Source organism: Pan paniscus, chromosome 10, assembly GCF_029289425.2.
Source record: "Pan paniscus chromosome 10, NHGRI_mPanPan1-v2.0_pri, whole genome shotgun sequence".
In the NCBI taxonomy this organism is placed as follows: domain Eukaryota; kingdom Metazoa; phylum Chordata; class Mammalia; order Primates; family Hominidae; genus Pan; species Pan paniscus.
Genome location: NC_073259.2, coordinates 75,907,924 through 75,926,866, shown reverse-complemented (window position 1 = coordinate 75,926,866; position 18,943 = coordinate 75,907,924). Strand labels below are relative to the sequence as shown.

The 18,943-nt window shown below is 35.7% G+C and overlaps 1 protein-coding gene across 2 annotated transcripts in view; it reads left to right on the top strand.

The window, feature by feature from the left end:
- LOC100976982 (solute carrier organic anion transporter family member 1B3) overlaps window positions 1-18,943 on the top strand; it is a 100,227-nt gene that overhangs the window by 67,164 nt on the left and 14,120 nt on the right. For both annotated transcript variants that reach the window (XM_034936197.3, XM_057299489.1), the window contains exons 11-13: window positions 16-200; window positions 15,143-15,207; window positions 18,063-18,180. In XM_034936197.3, the coding sequence (XP_034792088.2) occupies window positions 16-200; window positions 15,143-15,207; window positions 18,063-18,180 (368 nt within the window). The remainder of the gene's footprint in view (window positions 1-15; window positions 201-15,142; window positions 15,208-18,062; window positions 18,181-18,943) is intronic.

Below are 18,943 nucleotides of genomic sequence, written 5' to 3'. Positions count from 1 at the left end.
AAAAACTGTTTTTAGGTGTTTTATAACTGTAGTTGTGTGGAAGTAACTGGTCTCCAGAACAGAAATTATTCAGCGCACTTGGGTGAATGCCCAAGAGATAATACTTGTACAAGGAAATTTTTCATCTATGTTGCAATTCAAATCATAAACTCTTTGTTCTCTGCAATAGGAGGTACCACATTTATCTTGTTGACTGTGAAGTAAGTATGATCCTGTAAAACATTGTCATGTATATTAGACTAAAACACACCTAATGATAGGCATATTTTTCTGTATTTTGAGCTCAAATTCATATTTTGTCAATTTTTAATTCTTTGAGAATGCATTTTCTTAGAATTATTTTGATCTTTCAGTAACATCATTAATAATTTTTGTCTCTAATACTTCCATTGTCAAATCTAGGCTCTATACTTTCTTCTCTTTAATAAAAATCTTAAGGCACACACTGATTGACAATTGCCTTGATTGTAGGAGAATCTTTGTGTGATTGTAAAAGAACTTTTAATTTTGAGTGGCATTGCATCCTAATGAGCCAGTTAAGAGTAAATCATCTGTTGATTTCATTGAAAGAAAACATTTAGCAACCAGGTATAAATACAAACTTCAGTTTGTAATGAAATTCTAATGCTTTCAATTCACCCACAGCATGGCTTTTGACCTGGTATTTCATGATACCCTTGTAGGGCCTAAGAAAAATATGTGTAAATAATTCATTCCTTTTTTCACTTATTGGACAGTTATTTAGACAGGATATGATGTTCGATGAAGAATATTTCCTAGTAAGTAAAACCAATAAGGTACTTGTTTTCTCACAGCTTAGAAAATGACAAGACTGATGTGAGACAAATAAGTATAAAAATAAACACATAATTACAAATTGCTGTTTGTCTTAATAAGGAAAAAGACTGCCAATTAAAGGAATAAAAAGAGAAACTAAATTTAGGATTAAAGTAAGGGGATGTGAGGGGAAAGACTCCCAGAGTACATCTCAAAAGAAGTGACATTATATCTAAAGATGTAAAGAAAAAGCCAAATGAAGGGCTTTCAGGGAGAGGGTCTAGGTGCTGTTTCCTTAAGACAGGAAAGAGCTAGAATTTTTGAGGAATGAAAAGAAGCCAGTTTATTGGAACACACTGAGTGAGAGGGGTGTGGCAGATGATGTTTGGAGAGTTGGGGGGAAGCAGATAATGTGTGCCCTACTGGCCAAAATAAGCACGCAATCACCTAAAACGGGAAACATGTAAAGACATGCGTGTAGATCTTAAAAATATACATGATAAGTAGAGTGACCTGGGGTAACACCTAATTGTACTTTTAAAACCTACTAGTTGATCGTAAGTACATGGCCAGCCAACAGCATGACATGGTAGAAAAAAAAAAAGCAACCAACAATGTGTTTTAACTTTTGTTAATATGAATATAAACCTGTAAACTAAGTCAGTTTACAGTTGTTAAATTTTCACCCTGCCTGCAAATTTTCTTAAATTCATACCATAAATATTCCACAAGTATAGTTTCATCTTAATATAAAATGTCAATTCAGAAGGAGAAGGCTTCTATATTTCCAAATTACAGATTCATTAACTTATAAAAATTCACTTCATAATTTCATACTAGTTTGCCTCTCAACATGTTTTAGCTTCTTAATTGAAACCTTTTCATGAGAAAAGGAGAGTTTTAAAAACATTATTCCATCCTTGATGATAGTTATATTTTATCTGAATAAAAAGTGATTAAATCAACATTACCACTTATCAGAGCATTTATTAATTTCTCACCTGCCTTTGATTTCCTTTGAAGAATAGTTTTCTGAAGCTGACTGGAGAATAAAAATACAAACTTCATTTTATTAATGATTTTCTAATGCTTGCATCATAAGGCTATTGCTAAAACTAGACTCAGCAGGAGTGTAGACATTTACTCATCCAGTACATATTCATTATGTGTGTCAGCCACAAATCCATGCACTGAGGATGCAAATGTGAACGAAAATGATAAAACTTCATTAGCATCCAGTGGGGATTGGGTACAGGGAGTGGATATATATAGAAGAACTAATAAACAAATAAGCAAGTAAATATGTAAAACAGGGTAAATGTGAAGCACTAGAAAGAAAAATAAATCAGAGTCAGAAAATAGAAAAAGTGGGGATAGGTAAGAGATGCTAGTTCAGATATTGTGAAAGTTATATGACAAGAGACCTAAATGAAAAGATGAAGAGAGAAGCTACAAGCCATGCTAAATGAGGACAGGAAAGGAACAAGCTAGGCAAGGTAGAGCAAAGACAAAGGCCCTTGGGTGGAGCATACTTGATACATACAAGGTTAGAAAAAAGTGTGTGAGGAAAAGAGGTACGAAGTACAGTGACAGAGCTAGCGTGATCCAGATTATATTGTTCACAGGAAAGGCTTTGGAGCTTATTCTAAGTGTGTTCAGAAGCCCCAGAGGGTTTAAGCATTAGTATTACCTAATGCTTAAGGCTTACCTAATGAGAAGATCACTCTAACTGTGCATGACTTGTGTTTTTGGAAGACAAGAATGAAATCAGGGAAAACAAAAGGGTATGATCATTCTTCACAATGAGGTATTATTGAGCATGGTTATGATAAAGGAAGTGGGAAGATATTTGTGCTTCATTCTTTGTTTTGTTTTGTTTTCTAAGGCAAAGCCAATATGATTTGCTGGTTGATTGAATGTGGCATGTGACAAAGATAATTTAAGGATGATCCCAAGGTTCTGGCCTGAGCTCTGGAAAGATGGTGATACTATTGAACAAAAGGGGAAATACTAAGGAAGGGTAGTTTGGAGGAAGTGGAAAAGCAAAATTTCTTATATCCCTGTAAAACTGAGCTGCCTGTTAGGTATCTACCAACAATGCCATATGTAGAATCCACCATTTAGGAAAATCATTAAAGCCATAGACACAAATCTAGAGTTGGCAATACACAGATGCTATTTAAATCCAATGCCACATTGAGATCTTCTAGGGACTGGGTACAGATAGAAACTACATCCTAGGAACAACAGGCACTCTAACTTTAGCGATTAATAATAGAAAGAGAAGACACTAAAGGAAACTGAGGAGGTCCCATGAGTTATGAGGAAAACTGGGAAAGGATCATGTCCTTGAAGCACAGTGAAGAATATATGAAGAAGCAGTGAATAAAGAAACTATGTCAAGGCCTGCTGAGAGTTCACAGGAGTTATGGACTAGAAAGTGACCATTGGATTTCATTATATGCTCATCACTATTAACCTAAACAAAACTAGTGAATGAAGATGGGAGGTGAAAAAAAGGCTGTTTTGGTTGTTTTAAATTTTTTCATTTTTATGGATTTAGAGATAAAATTGTAGTTGTGAAACATGGATTATATTGTGCAGTGGTAAAGTCTGGGGTTTAATGTTCCCATCACCCGAATAGTGTACTTTATATTCAATAGATAGTATTTCTTCCCTCCCACTCCCTTCCACCCTCCCACACTTTAGGGTCTCCAGTGTCAATTATTCCACTCTGTAAGTCCTTGTGTGCCCATTGTTTAGCTCCCACATCAAAGTAAGTACATGCATTTTTTACTTTGTTTCTGAATCATTTCACTCAGGATAATGGCCTCCATTTCTATCCACATTGCTATCCACATTCTATCCATGATTTCACTTTTTAATTGCTCACTAGTATTCCATAGTGTATACATATATACAAAATTTTTAATCTAATTATCAGTGAATGGAAATTTAGAGTGATTCCATGACTTTGCTTTTGTCACTAGTGCTGTAGATAAGCATACAAGTCAGTTGTCTTTTTAATAAAATGATTTCTTTTCCTTTAGGTAGACACCCTGTGGTGAGATTCCTGGATTAAATGGTAGTTCAATTTTTAGGTCATCAGGAAATCTCTATACTGTTTTCCGTAGAGGTTTTACTAATTTACATTCCCACCAACAGTGTATAAGCATTCATTTTTCTTTTCATCTTCACCAACATCTTTTGACTTTTGACCTTGTAATAATAGCTATCTTGATGAGTATAAGATGATATCTCATTACGGTTTTAATTTTCATTTCTCTGATGATTAGTGATGTTGGGCATTTTTATATATTTATTGGCCATTTGTATGTCTTCTTTTGCAAAGTGTCTGTTCATGTCCTTTACCCACTTTTTAATGAGGTTTTTTTCTTTTTTTTATTGAGTTGTTTGAGTTCTTGTAGATTCTGGATATTAGCCCTTTGTCAGATGCATTGTTTGCAAATATTTTCTCCCATTCTGTGGTTTGTCTGTATACTCTGTTGATTATTATTATTTTTTTTTTACTGAACAAAAGTTTTGTAGTTTAATTAAGTTCCATTGGTGTATTATTTTGTTGCATTTCCTTTTGAGGGTGTAGTCATAATTTCTTTGCCTAGACTATTGTCCAGAAAAGGTTTTCCCCTAGGACTTTTATAGTTTCAGGCCTTACAATTACGTCTTTCATCCTTTTTCAGTTAATTTTTATATATGGTGAGAGATACGGGTTCAATTTTATGTCTGTGTATATGGCTCTCCAATTTTCCCAGCACCATTTATTGAATAGGATGTCCTTTCCTCACTGTATATATATTTGTTACTTTGTCAAAAATCAGTATGTTGTTGGTATGTGGCTTTATTTCTGGCTTCTCCATTCTGTTCCATTGATCTATGTGTCTATTTTTATACTAGTACCCTCTTATTTTGGCTTATAGCCGTGTAGTATAATTTGAAGTCAGGTAATGTGATACCTTCAGCTTCATTTTTTTGCTTAGGATGGATTTGCTAGTCAGACTTTTTTGTTTCCGTATGAATTTTAGGATTTACATTGGTAATCTCATAAAAATTGTGTTGAATCTGTAGATTGTTTTGGGCAGGATGATCATTTTACACAATATTCATTATTCCAATTCATGAGCGTAGGATGTTTTTCTATTTTTTTGTGTGACATATATGACTTTTTTATCAGTGTTTTGTAGTTCTCCTCGTAGAGACTTTTTTACCTCTTAGTTTAAATGTATTACTATTTTTTTATATCCATTGTGAATGGGATTAAGTTGTTGATTTGATTTTGAGCTTGATCATTATTGTTGTATGGAAATGGTACTAATTTTTGTACATTGGTTTTGTATCCTGAAACTTTACTGAAGTAGTTTATCAAGTCTAAGAGGCTTTCAGAGGAGTTTTTAGGGTTTTCTAGGTGTAAGATTATATCATAAGTGAAGAGGAATAATTCAAATTCTTCTTTTCCCATTTGGAGACCTTTTATTCCTTTATCTTACCTGATTGTTCCTGATAGGACTTCCAATACTGTGTTGAATAGGAGTAGTGAAAGTGGGCATCCTCATCTTGGGTCCATTCTTAGAAGTAATGCTTACAATTTTCCCCCATTCAGTATGTTATTGACTGTGGTTTGTCATATACATGGTTTTTATTATTTTAAAGTATGTTTCTTCTATGCCTAGTTTGGTAAGTGTTTTTATCATAAAGGGATGCTGGATTTTATCAAATGTTTTCTCTGCATCAATTTATTTTATCATATGCTTTTTGAAAAAAGATTTCTGTTAATTTTGTGAATCACATTTTTGATTCGCATATGTTGAACCATCCTTGCATTTCAGGAAAAAGTCCACTTTTCATTGTGATGAACCTTTTTATGTGCTGCTGAATTTTATTTTCTAGAGTTTGTTTTTTTTTTTAGGATATTTGGATCTATGTTCATCAGGGATATTAATGTGTAGTTTTCTCTTTTATTTGTTATTTACTTGCCTGGCTTTGGTATCAGCATGATGCTGACTTCATAGAATTAGTTGAAGAGGATTCCTTCCCACTTGATTTTTTGGAATAGTTTTAGTAGAATTGGTATCATTTCTTCCTTTTTGGTTTGGTAGAATCTGGCTGTAAGTTCATCTTTTTGTTGTTGTTATCAGGAGATTTTTAAATTATTATTACTAATTCAATTTAATTACTCATTATTGGTCTGTTAAGGATTTCTGTTTCTTCCTGGTTCAAACGTGTGAGGTTGTACGTTTCCAGGAATTTATCCATTTCCTCTAGGTTTTCCAGTTTGTGTATGTAGAGATGGTCATAGTAGTCTCTGATGCTCTTTTATATTTCTGTGGTAATGGTTTTAATGACACCAGTAATATTTCTGATTGTCCTTATTTGAATCTTCTTTCTTTTTGGTTAAGCTACTAGTAAGCTATCTATCTTACTTATATTTTCAAATTACAACTTTTTATTTCACTGATCCTTTGTAATTTTTTTGCCCAAATTTCATTTAGATTTTTTCTTTGATATTTACTATATTCTGCTAGCTTTGGGTGCAGTTTATTCTTGTTTTACTAGTTCTGTGAGACGTGATATTAGATTGTTAATTTTATATCTTTCTGTCTTTTTGTTGTGGGCATTTAATGCTACAAACTTCCCTCTTGGCACTGATTTGTTGTATCTCCGAGGTTTTGGTATGTTGTGTCTTTATTTTCATTCATTTCATTTTCTTAATTTTTTTTTGTTTTTGGGGACAGAATCTCACTCTGTCACCCAGGCTGGAGTGAAATGGTGTAATCTTGGCTCACTGCAACCTCTACCTCTTGGGTTCAAGCGGTTCTCTGGCCTCAGCCTCCCTAGTAGCTGGGATTAAAGACCTGTGCCACCACACCCAGCTAATTTTTTTAATTTGTAGTAGAGACGGGGTTTGACCATGTTGGCCAGGCTGGTCTCAAACTCCTGATCTCAAGTGATCCACCCACCTCAGCCTCCCAAAGTGCTAGGATTACAGGTGTGAGCCACCACACCCAGCCTCATTTCAATTAAAAAAAAAATCTGCCTTGATTTCATTATTGACCAAATAATTGTTCAGGAACAGGCTATTTAATTTTCATGTATTTGTGTAGTGTTGAGAATTCTTCTAGGTACTAATTTCTATTTTTATTCCACTGTACTCTGAAAAGGTACTTGATATTATTTTGATTTTTAAAAAAAATCATTGAGTATTGCCTTTTGGCATAGCATGTGGTCAGTTTTTGAAAATGTTGCATGTGTACATGAGAAGAATGTATATTCTGAGGTTGTAGGGTAAAATGTTCTGTAAAATGTTCTGTAAAATGTTTGTCAGATCCTTTGGGTCTAATGTCCATTGTAAAAGTTTCTTTGTCGATTTTTGGCTGCCATGATCTGCCTAGTGCTGTCAGTGGATTATTGAAAGACCCCACTACTGTTGTATTGCTGTCTATTTTGTTTTCCCTAGGCCCAGTAGTGTTTGTTTTATGAATTGGGGTGCTCCAATGTTGGGTTTATATGTTTGGAATTGTTATATCTTCTTGTTTAATTGATCCTTTATATGATAACCTTCTTTGTCATTATTTATGGTTTTTGATTTGAAATTTGTTTTATCTAATGCCAGTATAACTACTTCTGCTCAGATTTGGTTTGTATTTTCATAGAATGTCTTTTTGCACCCCTTTGGTTTGAGTCTGAAAAGGTCTTTACCAGTTACTTGAGTTAGGTGGGTTTTTTGTATGCAGCATATAGTTGGATTTTTAAAAATTCATTCTGCCAGACTATATTTTTTAAGAAGAGTGTTTAGTATATTTATATATAAGGTCAGTATTGATTTTTGAGGGGTTGTTTCTATAATATTGTTAATTATTTCTTAATTGCTTTGCAGTCTCAATTAGGCAATTTTAAAATAAGATCTGTAAGTTTTATACTTTGTGTGTTTCCATAATGATAAGTATTGCTCTTTCATTTCTATATGTTAGAACTCCTTCAAGCCTTTCTTGTAGAGTCAGTCTGTTTGCGACAAATTCCCTTAGTGTTTGCTTATTTGGGAAGTACTACTTTTCTTCTTGAATTATAAGTCTTAGTTGAGCAGGATACAAAATTCTTGGCTGGCATTTTTTTTTTTCTTTAAGAGACTGATAATAAGACCCTAATTTCTTTTGGCTTGTAAGATTCCTGCTGAGAAGTCTGTTGTTAGTCTGATAGGATTCTTTTTACAGGTAATTAGATACCTCTCTCTTGCCACGTTTAAGATTTTTAAATTTATGTTGACTTTGAGTAGTCTGATGACTATATGTCTTGTGCTGGTTATTCTTGCAATGCGTCTCACAGGAATCACCTGAGCTTTTTATATTTGGATGTCTGGATCTGTAGTAAGTCAGGAAAGTTTTTGGGAGTTATTCTTTCAAACAAGTTTCCCACACTTTTAACTTTTTCTTCTTCTCCCTCTGGAATACCAATGATTCATAAGTTTGGATGCATTCCGTAATCCCATATGTCCTGAAGGCTCTGTTAGGTTTTTCAATTTACTTTTCTATGTATTTTTCCTACCAAGTTTATTTGAAAGACCTGTCTTCTAGCTCTGAAATTGTTTATTCTGCTTGGTCTGGCTTATTGTTAAAGCTTTCAGAAGTATTTTGCAGTCCCTGAAATTGTTTATTCTGCTTGGTCTGGCTTATTGTTAAAGCTTTCAGAAGTATTTTGCAGTCCCTGAAATTGTTTATTCTGCTTGGTCTGGCTTATTGTTAAAGCTTTCAGAAGTATTTTGCAGTCCCTTCAATACATTTTTAATTTTTAGAAGTTGTGTCTGCTTCTCGTAATAAAATCTTTCTCTTCTTTTATACCCTATGTTATTTTTTTCATTTATTTTTGGTAATTTTCAACTTTCTTTTGGATCTCAAGCTTTACATAATCCCATATTACTTGAAGGTCTTATTTCTCGAAGACTTCTTTAGAATCAATCTTTTGGATTCTTTATCAGCATATCAAAGATTTTATTTTGGTTTGGATTAATAGCTCAAGAGTCATTGTGGTCCTTTGGACCTTTAACAATCTATCTTCTTTATACTTCCAGAATTCTTTCTCTGGTTCTTTCTAACTTAGATAGGCTATCTCTCCTTATTTTGAATTTATTTTGTTTGAATTAGGTTTTTTTCCATTTGAAAATGTGGCTATAATGTGTGTTATGTAGGATCTAACAGGCTATATTGAAGAGGATAGAGAGAAAATGCCAGAAAGGGAAGTGCAACAGTCAGCACAGCAAGTTATTTTCAGGAGTAGTGCTACAAAAGAAACAGACAAAAGTTGTGGTTGATAGCAAAGTTGTGGAATAAAACTTCTGTTTATGTTCAATGCTAGACGTAATAGCATGCTTACATACTGATGAGAATCATCAGTAGAGATGAAGGAAACTGACAATGCAGAAAAGAGGGAAAGCAATTACAGAGGAAGATGAAAAGAGATTAACCAGGACACAGAGTTTTTCTCTGTACAAGAAGGGAAATTTTTTATGTGGGTAAAAGGCAGGTAAATGTGTACCTGTAGTGATGAAGAATATTGAACTTTTTTCTGCTGCTTCTACTTTCTTTGTTATAAAAAAGGAATGTAATCAGATGAGAAAGAGGAGGAAGAAAAGAAAGAGTCTTTAGATCAGAAAATGTGAACTAGTAATCCTGAAGATTAAAGAAACATACTGACAGGGAAAATGGACTAGTAGAATATTGGACAATTGCCCTGGAGGCCCCCTGAATGTCTGTGCTTATGAATTTAAAGTGAGCACAGTGAGATGTTTGAATTATTTCCTCCAGGGATGCAGCTCTTTGTATATAGGTTCAGAGAAGGCAGAGGATTAGATGAAAGCATTTTTGCTTGTCTAGTACAGTAAAGGATGAGATGGACAAAAATTTACAGAATATATGCAGATGAGCAATTATAACAAAAGATCATGATGAGAAAGGAAGTGAAGAGGTAAAACTAGATATGACCTGTGAAGAGGTTAGGGGAATCATAGCCTAAAGAGCTAGGGCTGGAGCTTCTTGTAACAGATATATTAAAGGGAGTAAATTTAAAACTTAGGAGGTAGTTATGAGGACTGGGATGGCCAAAATGGAGAATTTTAAAAGTGGGTACTGATGAACTGACTGTGGGTGGAAGACTTTCCAGAAAAGAGGTCAAGAAACTGAAAGGCCAGAGAACATTGGGAGCATAATCTATATGATCTATATTTCCTAAAATAACTAGGAAAAAGGGCAGAAATAATTTTCACAAAAATGACAGGGAGTTTGGAATGAAAATTGTCAAGAAATGATGAGAGTTGTGATGTGCCATTCTATAGCTAACTTCAACAAGGAGGTTAGAGAATAGTATGGTAGGGTGGTGCACTTCTTCTTGGGACCTAGAGGTCTGTCAGAAGAAAGACTCAGATCTGGAAGTGGTAAAAATGAAAGATCAATGAGAACTTCTACATTTCAGGCCCATTGATGTGGAGGTTGTGGAAGGAAAAAGCCTACAGGAGAGAGTTACATGGAGTGTCATTGGGAGTAAGCCAGGCTTTGTTTAGAACAAGAAAGTGAAAGGGCTACAAAGAATGTAGGAACTAAATATTTTGCTGGTAACAAATATGAGTTTCCCTGGGAAAAATGAAAGGGTTTGAGTAATGGAAAAAGAGTAAGAGAGTGAGTGGGATTAAGAGATGTAGTAAACCATGTGGAATGAGAGCCTTGGTACCCAGACAGGATCTCAAAATCTTGACATTCTGCTGGTGACAGGATGTGAGGCATGATGTAAGTTTATGACAAACAAAACATCAATTGAAAAGGCCCAAAGGAGGGTAATGTTTCAGAACTTTTTTAAAAAACTGCATTTTAGTGGCTTAGCTAGAAAAGATTTAGCTCATATACACAATAAATTAGAGCTTTTCTTCAGTCTTTTGCAAACAGGAAAACAAGCATTCCCTACCTGTGCTATCTATTGTTAGGGTTTCATTAGGTCTAACTGGAAATTACCTCAAGAAACAGCAGGTCATGATGGTTGATTGTCATTAGAAAGAACAACAGAGGATCAATGTAAATGAAATCTCTTAAATTAAACAATTAAATGAAATAGCACATTTAACTTCTTAGGGTGCCTTTTGTGATGAATTCATCCTGAGAGAGGTGCCAGCTGCTCAATATCATATGTAAAGCAGGAGTCACACTACAGTGGTAAATAACTTACATGATAACCATGCGCGAGCGTGTGCAGATCAGTGAGGATGTGAGTATGAGCAGGCAAGAAGTAGTGTGAGTGTGCATGCATGTGGATGTAGGGGTGAGTGTGTGTGATTGTTATTGTATATGAATATTACCATATCACACACATTCATCATCTCCACTGAATTGTTGAAGATTTCAGGCCAGCTCTTAGGAAAATATCCTCCCTGTCTGCAAGTCCCCCCAAGTCTCCTGCATGCTACCCCTTCCCCTGGGTGAAAATACAGCTCAATAACAAATTTCAGTTTACCTTGTGTGTGTAGTATACCGACAAAGTGTAACTTCTGAAAATCAAGTACAGTGAAAAATACATGTCAGGCTATTGTCAAAAAACTCAACCAGGGTTGAAGTGCAATCTCTCCCTTCCCAAAATCTCCTTTGAGAAATCTGATATTTGACAGTAATAACTAAATAGATAAGTTAAACTCCCCTTTCTACTGATTTCTTCTTGACCATCTCTTTATGAAATAAACTTCCTCCTAAATAGCAGGCATGGATTCTGTATTCATTTGTTTTTATGCTGCTGATAAAGACATACCCAAGACTGAGCAATTTACAAAAGAGGGAGGATTTAGTTGGAATTACAGTTCCACGTGGCTGGGTAAGCCTCACAATCATGGTGGAAGGCAAGGAGGAGCAAGTCACATCTTACATGGGTGGCAGCAGGCAAAGGGAGCTTGTGTAGGAAAAGTACGCATTATAAAGCAATCAAACCTCATGAGACTTATTCACTATCATGAGAACAGCATGGGAAAGACCATGATTCAATGATCTCCCACTGGGTCCCTCCAACAACATGTGGGAATTATGTGAGTAAAATTCAAGATGAGATTTGATGGGGACACAGAGCCAAACCATTTCATTCCACCCCTGTCCCCTCCAAATCTCATGTCCTCACATTTCAATACCAATCATTCTTTCCCAACAGTCCCCCAGAAACTTAACTAATTTCAGCATTAACCCAAAAGTCCACAGTCCAAAGTCTCATCTGAGAGAAGTCAAGTCCCTTCCACCAATGCACTTGTAAAAACAAAAGCAAGCTAGTTACTTCCTAGATACAATGGGGGTACAGGCATTGGGTAAATACAGCCTTTCCAAATGGGAGAAATTGGCCAAAACAAAGGGGCTACAGGCCTTATGCAAGTTTGAAATCCAGCAGGGCAGTCAAAACTTAAAGCTCCAAAATGATCTCCTTTGACTCCATGTCTCACATCTGGGTCACACTGATGCAAGAGGTAGGTTCCCGTAGTCTTGGGCAGCTCTATCCCTGTGGCTTTGCAGGGTATAGCCTCCCTCCTGGCTGCCTTCTTGGGTTGGCATTGAGAGTCTGCAGCTTTTCCAGGTGAATGGTGCAAGCTGTTGGTGGATCTACTGACAGCTTCTGGGGTCTGGAGGATGGTGACCCTCTTCTCACAGCCCCACTAGGCAGTGCCCCAGTAGGGACTCTGTGTGATGGCTTTGACTTGACATTTTCTGTTCACACTGCCCTAGCAGAAGTTCTCTATGAGCACCTTGTCCCTGCAGCAAACTTCTTCCTGGGCATCCAGGCATTTCCATACATCCTCTGAAATCTAGGCAGAGGTTCCCAAACCTCAATTATTGACTTTTGTGCACCCACAGGCTCAACACCACATGGAAGCTGCCAAGGCTTGGGGCTTGCACCATGTGAAGGCACAGCCCAAGCTCTACATTGGTCCCTTTCAGCCACAGCTGGAGCAGCTGGGATGCAGGGCACCAAGTCCCTAGGCTGCACATAGCACAGGACCCTGGGCCTGGCCCAGGAAACCGTTTCTCCTAGGATTCCAGGCCTTTGACGGGAGGGGCTACCATGAAGACTTCTCACATGTCCTAAAGACATTTTCCCCATTGTCTTGGGAATTAACATTCAGCTCCTCCTTAGGTATTCAAATTTCTGCAGCCAGCTTGAATTTCTCCTCAGAAAATGGGGTTTTCTTTTCTATCACATTGTCAGACTGCAAATGTTCCAAACTTTTATGCTCTGCTTCCCTTATAAAACTGAATGCCTTTAACAGCACCCAAGTCACCTCTTGAATGCTTTGCTGCTTAGAATTTTTTTCTGACAGATACCCTAAATCATCTCCCTCAAGTTCAAAGTTCCACAAATCTCTAGGGCAGGGGCAAAATACTGCCAGTCTTTTCACTAAAATATGACAAGCATCATCTTTGCTCCAGTTTCCAACAAGTTCCTTATCTCCATCTGAGACCACCTCAACCTGGACCTTATTGTCCATATCACTATCAGGCTTTTAGCCAAAGCTATTCAACAAGTCTCTAGGAAGTTCCAAACTTTCCCATATTTTCTTGTCTTTTTCTGAGCCCTCCAAACTGTTCCAACCTCTGCCTGTTACCCAGTTCCAAGGTCACTTCCACATTTTCAGGTATCTTTTTAGCAACGTCCCACTCTACCGGTACCAATTTACTGTATTAGTTTGTTTTTACGCTGCTGATAAAGACATACCTGAGACTGGGCGATTTACAAAAGAAAGAGGTTTAATATGACTTATAGTTCCATGTGGCTGGGGAAACCTCACAATCATGGTGGAAGGCAAGGAGGCTCAAGTCACATCATATGTGGATGAGGCAGGCAAAGAGAGTTTGTGCAGGAAAACTCTGACTTACAAAGCCATCAGATCTTGTGAGACTTATTATCATGAGAACAGCACAGAAAAGACCTGCCCCTATGATTCAGTTATCTCCCACCGGATCCCTCCCACAACACGTGGGTATTATGTGAGTAAAATTCAAGATGAGATTTTAGTAGGGACACAGAGCCAAATCGTATCAGATTCATTGTCCTCAGTGTAGTTTTGTGCCCTCAGCTGTGCTAACAAAGTGCTGCTGTCCTTTGTCAAAGCAGGGCCAAAACACACTTTCTGTTTATTGTCTCTCCTAATAGATAACTATTTTAGGTTTAACTTTCAATGTATTATGTTTAATTTAGTTTTTGTCTTTTAAAATTTTATAAGCGCTATTGAATTCTTCTCAGAATCTCAATAAATGGCAGTTCTCTGGCAAGGTATAGAGGCAAATATGTGTACATGAAACTGAGGTTTAGAGTGCTAGCTCATTGCGTTGGATTCTTATAACATATGAGATAAGCATTATCATGCCCACTTAGCAAACAAGGAAACTGAGGCTAAGAGAGATTAAGTGATATACTTCTACAAGTCATTTGGATGAGAGAAAGCATAATTTGTCTATTTACTTTCAAGAATATTAACTAGCATGGTATCTCTTAGTAGGTGCTTAGTGAATGTTTCTTGATTGATGGTGGTTACTTAGCTCTCTGAAAAAAACCATCCAACACTTCGAGAAGAAAAAAACCCTTTTTATCAGTTAATTCAACATTTCAGTAAAAGTGGGTTATTTGAGCCACAGTCATCCACCTCATCCCAACTCTCCTCCTTTACTAATGAAAGATAATTTCATTTATCTTGGTATGTACTAAGTTATCACAGGGATGGTAGTGTCATCAGTTTATTGAACACAGAAAAATGGAATTGTAGAAATGTAAGAGTGAGTGAATTTCCAAGTGAGGATACAAATATGCTCTGTAGCTTTAATGTGACAGTCAAATACATTAGACACTAGAATACAGAAAAGTTTTTTGACCCTTCTGGTTGTATAATATAATTTACGAATCATATTAATAAGCTATTCTGTTAACATTGATGACAGAAATAAGGTGGTAAAAAGAGGTCTGCTAAGAATTACTCCTGGATAAAAGTATATAATCCTTTAATAGGAGGTACCTTGACTAAATAGTCCACACAAAATCATTTTCTTCATAAGCATAATAAAGTCTATTCCAAGCACTTTCTTATAGGATTTTCATAAGGATCAAATGTGAACATATTTGTTAAACTGCCTTGAAATCATAAAGCATTTAATAAATAAAGAAATTATTATTATCACTCAGGTGTTTACCTTTTAAAACAGTTGAAAATGTAACTTTATATAATGTGGGAAATTCACTTAAGAGTATTCATTCTACCAGGGAGAGGAATGATGCTGATAAATGTTTTGATATTAACTCAGTTTGATTTTTTAATGACATGTATTATTTCTTTGCCTTTATCATATTTCAGGATTGTTCAACCTGAATTGAAAGCACTTGCAATGGGTTTCCACTCAATGGTTATAAGAACACTAGGTATGACAAATATATAGATTATACATTTTAACATATAAATATTAATGTTAAATATTAAAGACTGAATGCAATTAATTTTCAACTATAAGACTGTATAAAAAAGAATAAGTAAGAATCATTTCTATTTTGTGATAAATGAAAATAAAAAGGAACAGGAAAATTGAGTGGTCTAAAAGATAATTTGATGTTAATTCTAGTTAGAGTCAATCTGTTAAGAGCAAGGAATCATCATATTTATATTATATTCTTTCTAACAGAAACAGAAAGATAGGTGGTCTCTGAGGTTTTCCTTCTTTCAGGAAAATAAGAATATTTCTCCCAGGTATATGCAGAGTGGAGGACCTTCCTTCCAAATGGAGACATTACTTAGGACAGCCCTAAAGTAGCTTGGGAACCCTGGGAATCTGGTCAGGCTGAGGTTGTCTAGAACAACAGAAGCTGACATTCACTGTGCCATTTCCCACTGCCTGGTCCTCTATGGCTGGGCAGCTAACCATTAGCAGGAGTTAATGCAAAAGGGAATGAAAATTCATACTCTAGAACTAGGCTTGTTGGATTATGAGGATGTCCTGAATAAAAGAAAGCTCAGAAAATTGTGGTTTATGGTGGCAAGGGTAGGATTTTAGACTCTAGAGGCTAAAGGCCTATTTCTAAATATTCAAAAGTGATGAGAAAAGATTTAGGAAATGAACTTTGTCCCTTATTGCCATTTGCCTTTTTTACTGCACAGATACTTGTTGTTAAATAATGTCTAGTCTAACCTCTGTGAGTGGTCCTTTGTAAGAATTGTAAACATTATGTGCTTATTCCTGGGAAGTAGGAAAAGGGCATCATTCATCTAGGGATTGGTGCAGAGGACTGATTATGGTCCATAGGTAACCACTGATGGCAGAAGGAAAAGGAAGTGGGAGGGGTCAGTTTCTGGGACCCTTGCAAGGAAAGGAAAAAGTATAACTCTATGGCCAAATTACCGTGAAGAAGTTGTACATGAAGTGTATTCGGTGAGAAGGTCACAGATCCTGAAATGTAAAAGGAAATATAAAAGGAATAGGAGAGAGAAGATGAAGATGCTGCAGGGTTGCATTGCCTCCATCCTAGCCGTCCCTTTCTGTGTCCCTAATCTTCCAGCCTCTGTAATCTTGGCAGTTCTCTACCTCCAGATTCAGAGAAGATACCTCACTCCTGGAACCTGGGCCACAGAGGCTGAAAATAGCATCTGGGTAGTTAGGACTCCTTCTGATATGTTGAAATGAGACTATGACAATAGAAGACATTGTTTAAGCAACATAAAATAGAAAAAAATTTGAATTTTGCCATTCTAATTGTGAACATCCAATTTTGTTATGTCCAATATATGGCACAATGGACCCTAAATGCTTCTGTGGGAAACATCCACACTTGGTAGCAAACTTCCAATTCATGAACAATTGTCTTAAATATGATATATGTGTAAATGGTAGAAGACCTATATAGTGTATTAAACTAAAAGAGGTATTTAGAAAATAGGTTATCAGAAGATTTACAATTCTAATAAGACAAAGTTTGTTACTTAAAACATTTACTTCACAAAGTTTGTTTAAACCAGTGGCATAACGTGAAGAAAATAAATTGTTGGCATCTATTTTTTTTTTTTATTTTTCTAAGGGTCGCTGTGATTTTTTGAAATCTGCAAATTTCTCACCCATTATCTCAGTACCAGTTTGCTTCAGATGCATTGGCCTCAGACAACATTCCCTTGTGATTCTACTATTTCTCAGTCTCAGAAAATTGAGAATGATTAAAAGTAAAATGAATTGGTAAAACATTCATGTATAAATCACTGTCATTTTTTGTGACAAAATAAAATCTGAAAAGTATGAATCACAAAACAGAACAGGAACAAAGTAAAATCTTGTATGCTTCAGTTCTGCCATCTGAATGATAGCTCTCTACTATGATGTCCCTCAAAATTTTGAACAAATTACCTATTCTTAAAACTAGGAGTTAATCTCAGAATTTATACTTCTCCTATAAACAACATATGTATCCCTGGAATGCCTCACAGTCATCGAAATCAGGCACTACAAATAAAAATTGACTTTGGGACAGACCACTGAAAATATATGCACCATTGTGCACTAACAGACCACTAACAGAAACAAAATTTAGCAACGGAGACCCTAACCTGCAGCCCAGGTTGCTTTAGGAGGTATTAAAAAGTGCATAAAATCAATGGAGAGAAAATGCTGAATTGTGGGCTCTAATGGCACTAAGAAAGAGAGAATTGGGCTCTGAGCCTAGAAGGAAGTAAAACTGGCCAATAGCTGAGCACCCCTTGAAGCTGGGCCTGAACTTCTCTGGGGAGGGAATCCTGGTGTAAGCATTTACTTTTTAATTATCTTAAAATAGTATTAAAATCTCCTGCCTTTACAGCAGTTTAGATGAGAGCTTTTCCTTTTCTCAAGAAGTTATAATTTAACTGTCAGTAATCCAGCCATTCTTGCCTAAGAAAAATTCCATATGAACCAACATAACTTTCATGTTTTACTAACAACGTTCCCCTTTTTACCAATCAGACTTAAGTTAATAGGTATTGTAGGAAGAACAGAGTATATAGGCATATAATACTCTTTCTTCCCCCTGTATATAGGGAGAGAAGAGTAGAATAGATCAAATACATCTGTGACATTACCATATGATTTAAGCCTTTGCGATTTCTAACAATTTTGATTCCTTGGTGGATGTAGGCCAAACCAATGGAATAATTTCCCAAAACTTTAAACTTGTATTAATCCAAAATGTATCAATATCGACTATCGCTCAGTTACATTTGAAGCATTTCACTTGGATTGATATCTTTTTATCTCATGTTGCAGGAGGAATTCTAGCTCCAATATATTTTGGGGCTCTGATTGATAAAACATGTATGAAGTGGTCCACCAACAGCTGTGGAGCACAAGGGGCTTGTAGGATATATAATTCCGTATTTTTTGGGTAAGTTGTCATAAACACATTTCATTAATAGATTTTTTCTTTGTCTATGTTAATGTCTAAGATATAGCATTTTTAGTGTGATCGTAATATTAATGATAGCTACCATTTAGTGAACAATTACTTTGTATTCACTATTGTATCAAGCATTCTGGTATCTCATTTTAATACTCATAGAAACTGTAGGAAATGTATATATTCCTTTTTCCTTAAATATGAAGAAAACAAGATTGAAGAATAATGAGTAACTTGTCAAAACTTGCACAACTAAAAGAAATACAGCTAGGATTTGTACTTGAATCTCTTTTGATTACAAAGCTCTCTCCCACTGGCTTCTCCAGGAAGACACAGAATGACCAGCTGCAGCTCTGGTTATATGGTAATTGAGGAAAGAAATGGAAAAACAAAGTTTCATTACTCTTCTATTCATAGGCAGAAGTATCCTGCAAGTGACATTAAGACAACTAGATTATCTGGAAGAAACAAAAAGCTGCTGCAATTGTACCTTACCTCTTATAGGAGCATTAATTTGTAATTTATATATTGATCAATATATAAATTTGATTTCTGAAACTATAAGTATTAGAACTACTCATAGTAGAATTTCTTTTAATTATCTAGGAAGAATAAATGTGTTTGTAAGTATGACCCAAATGCCTGAAAGTATAATAGAAAAATAATGGTGAAAGGATTTATATTGCTTTGTGTATATACCAAATAATAGGACTGATGGGTTGAATGGTAATTCTGTTTTATGTTCTTTGAG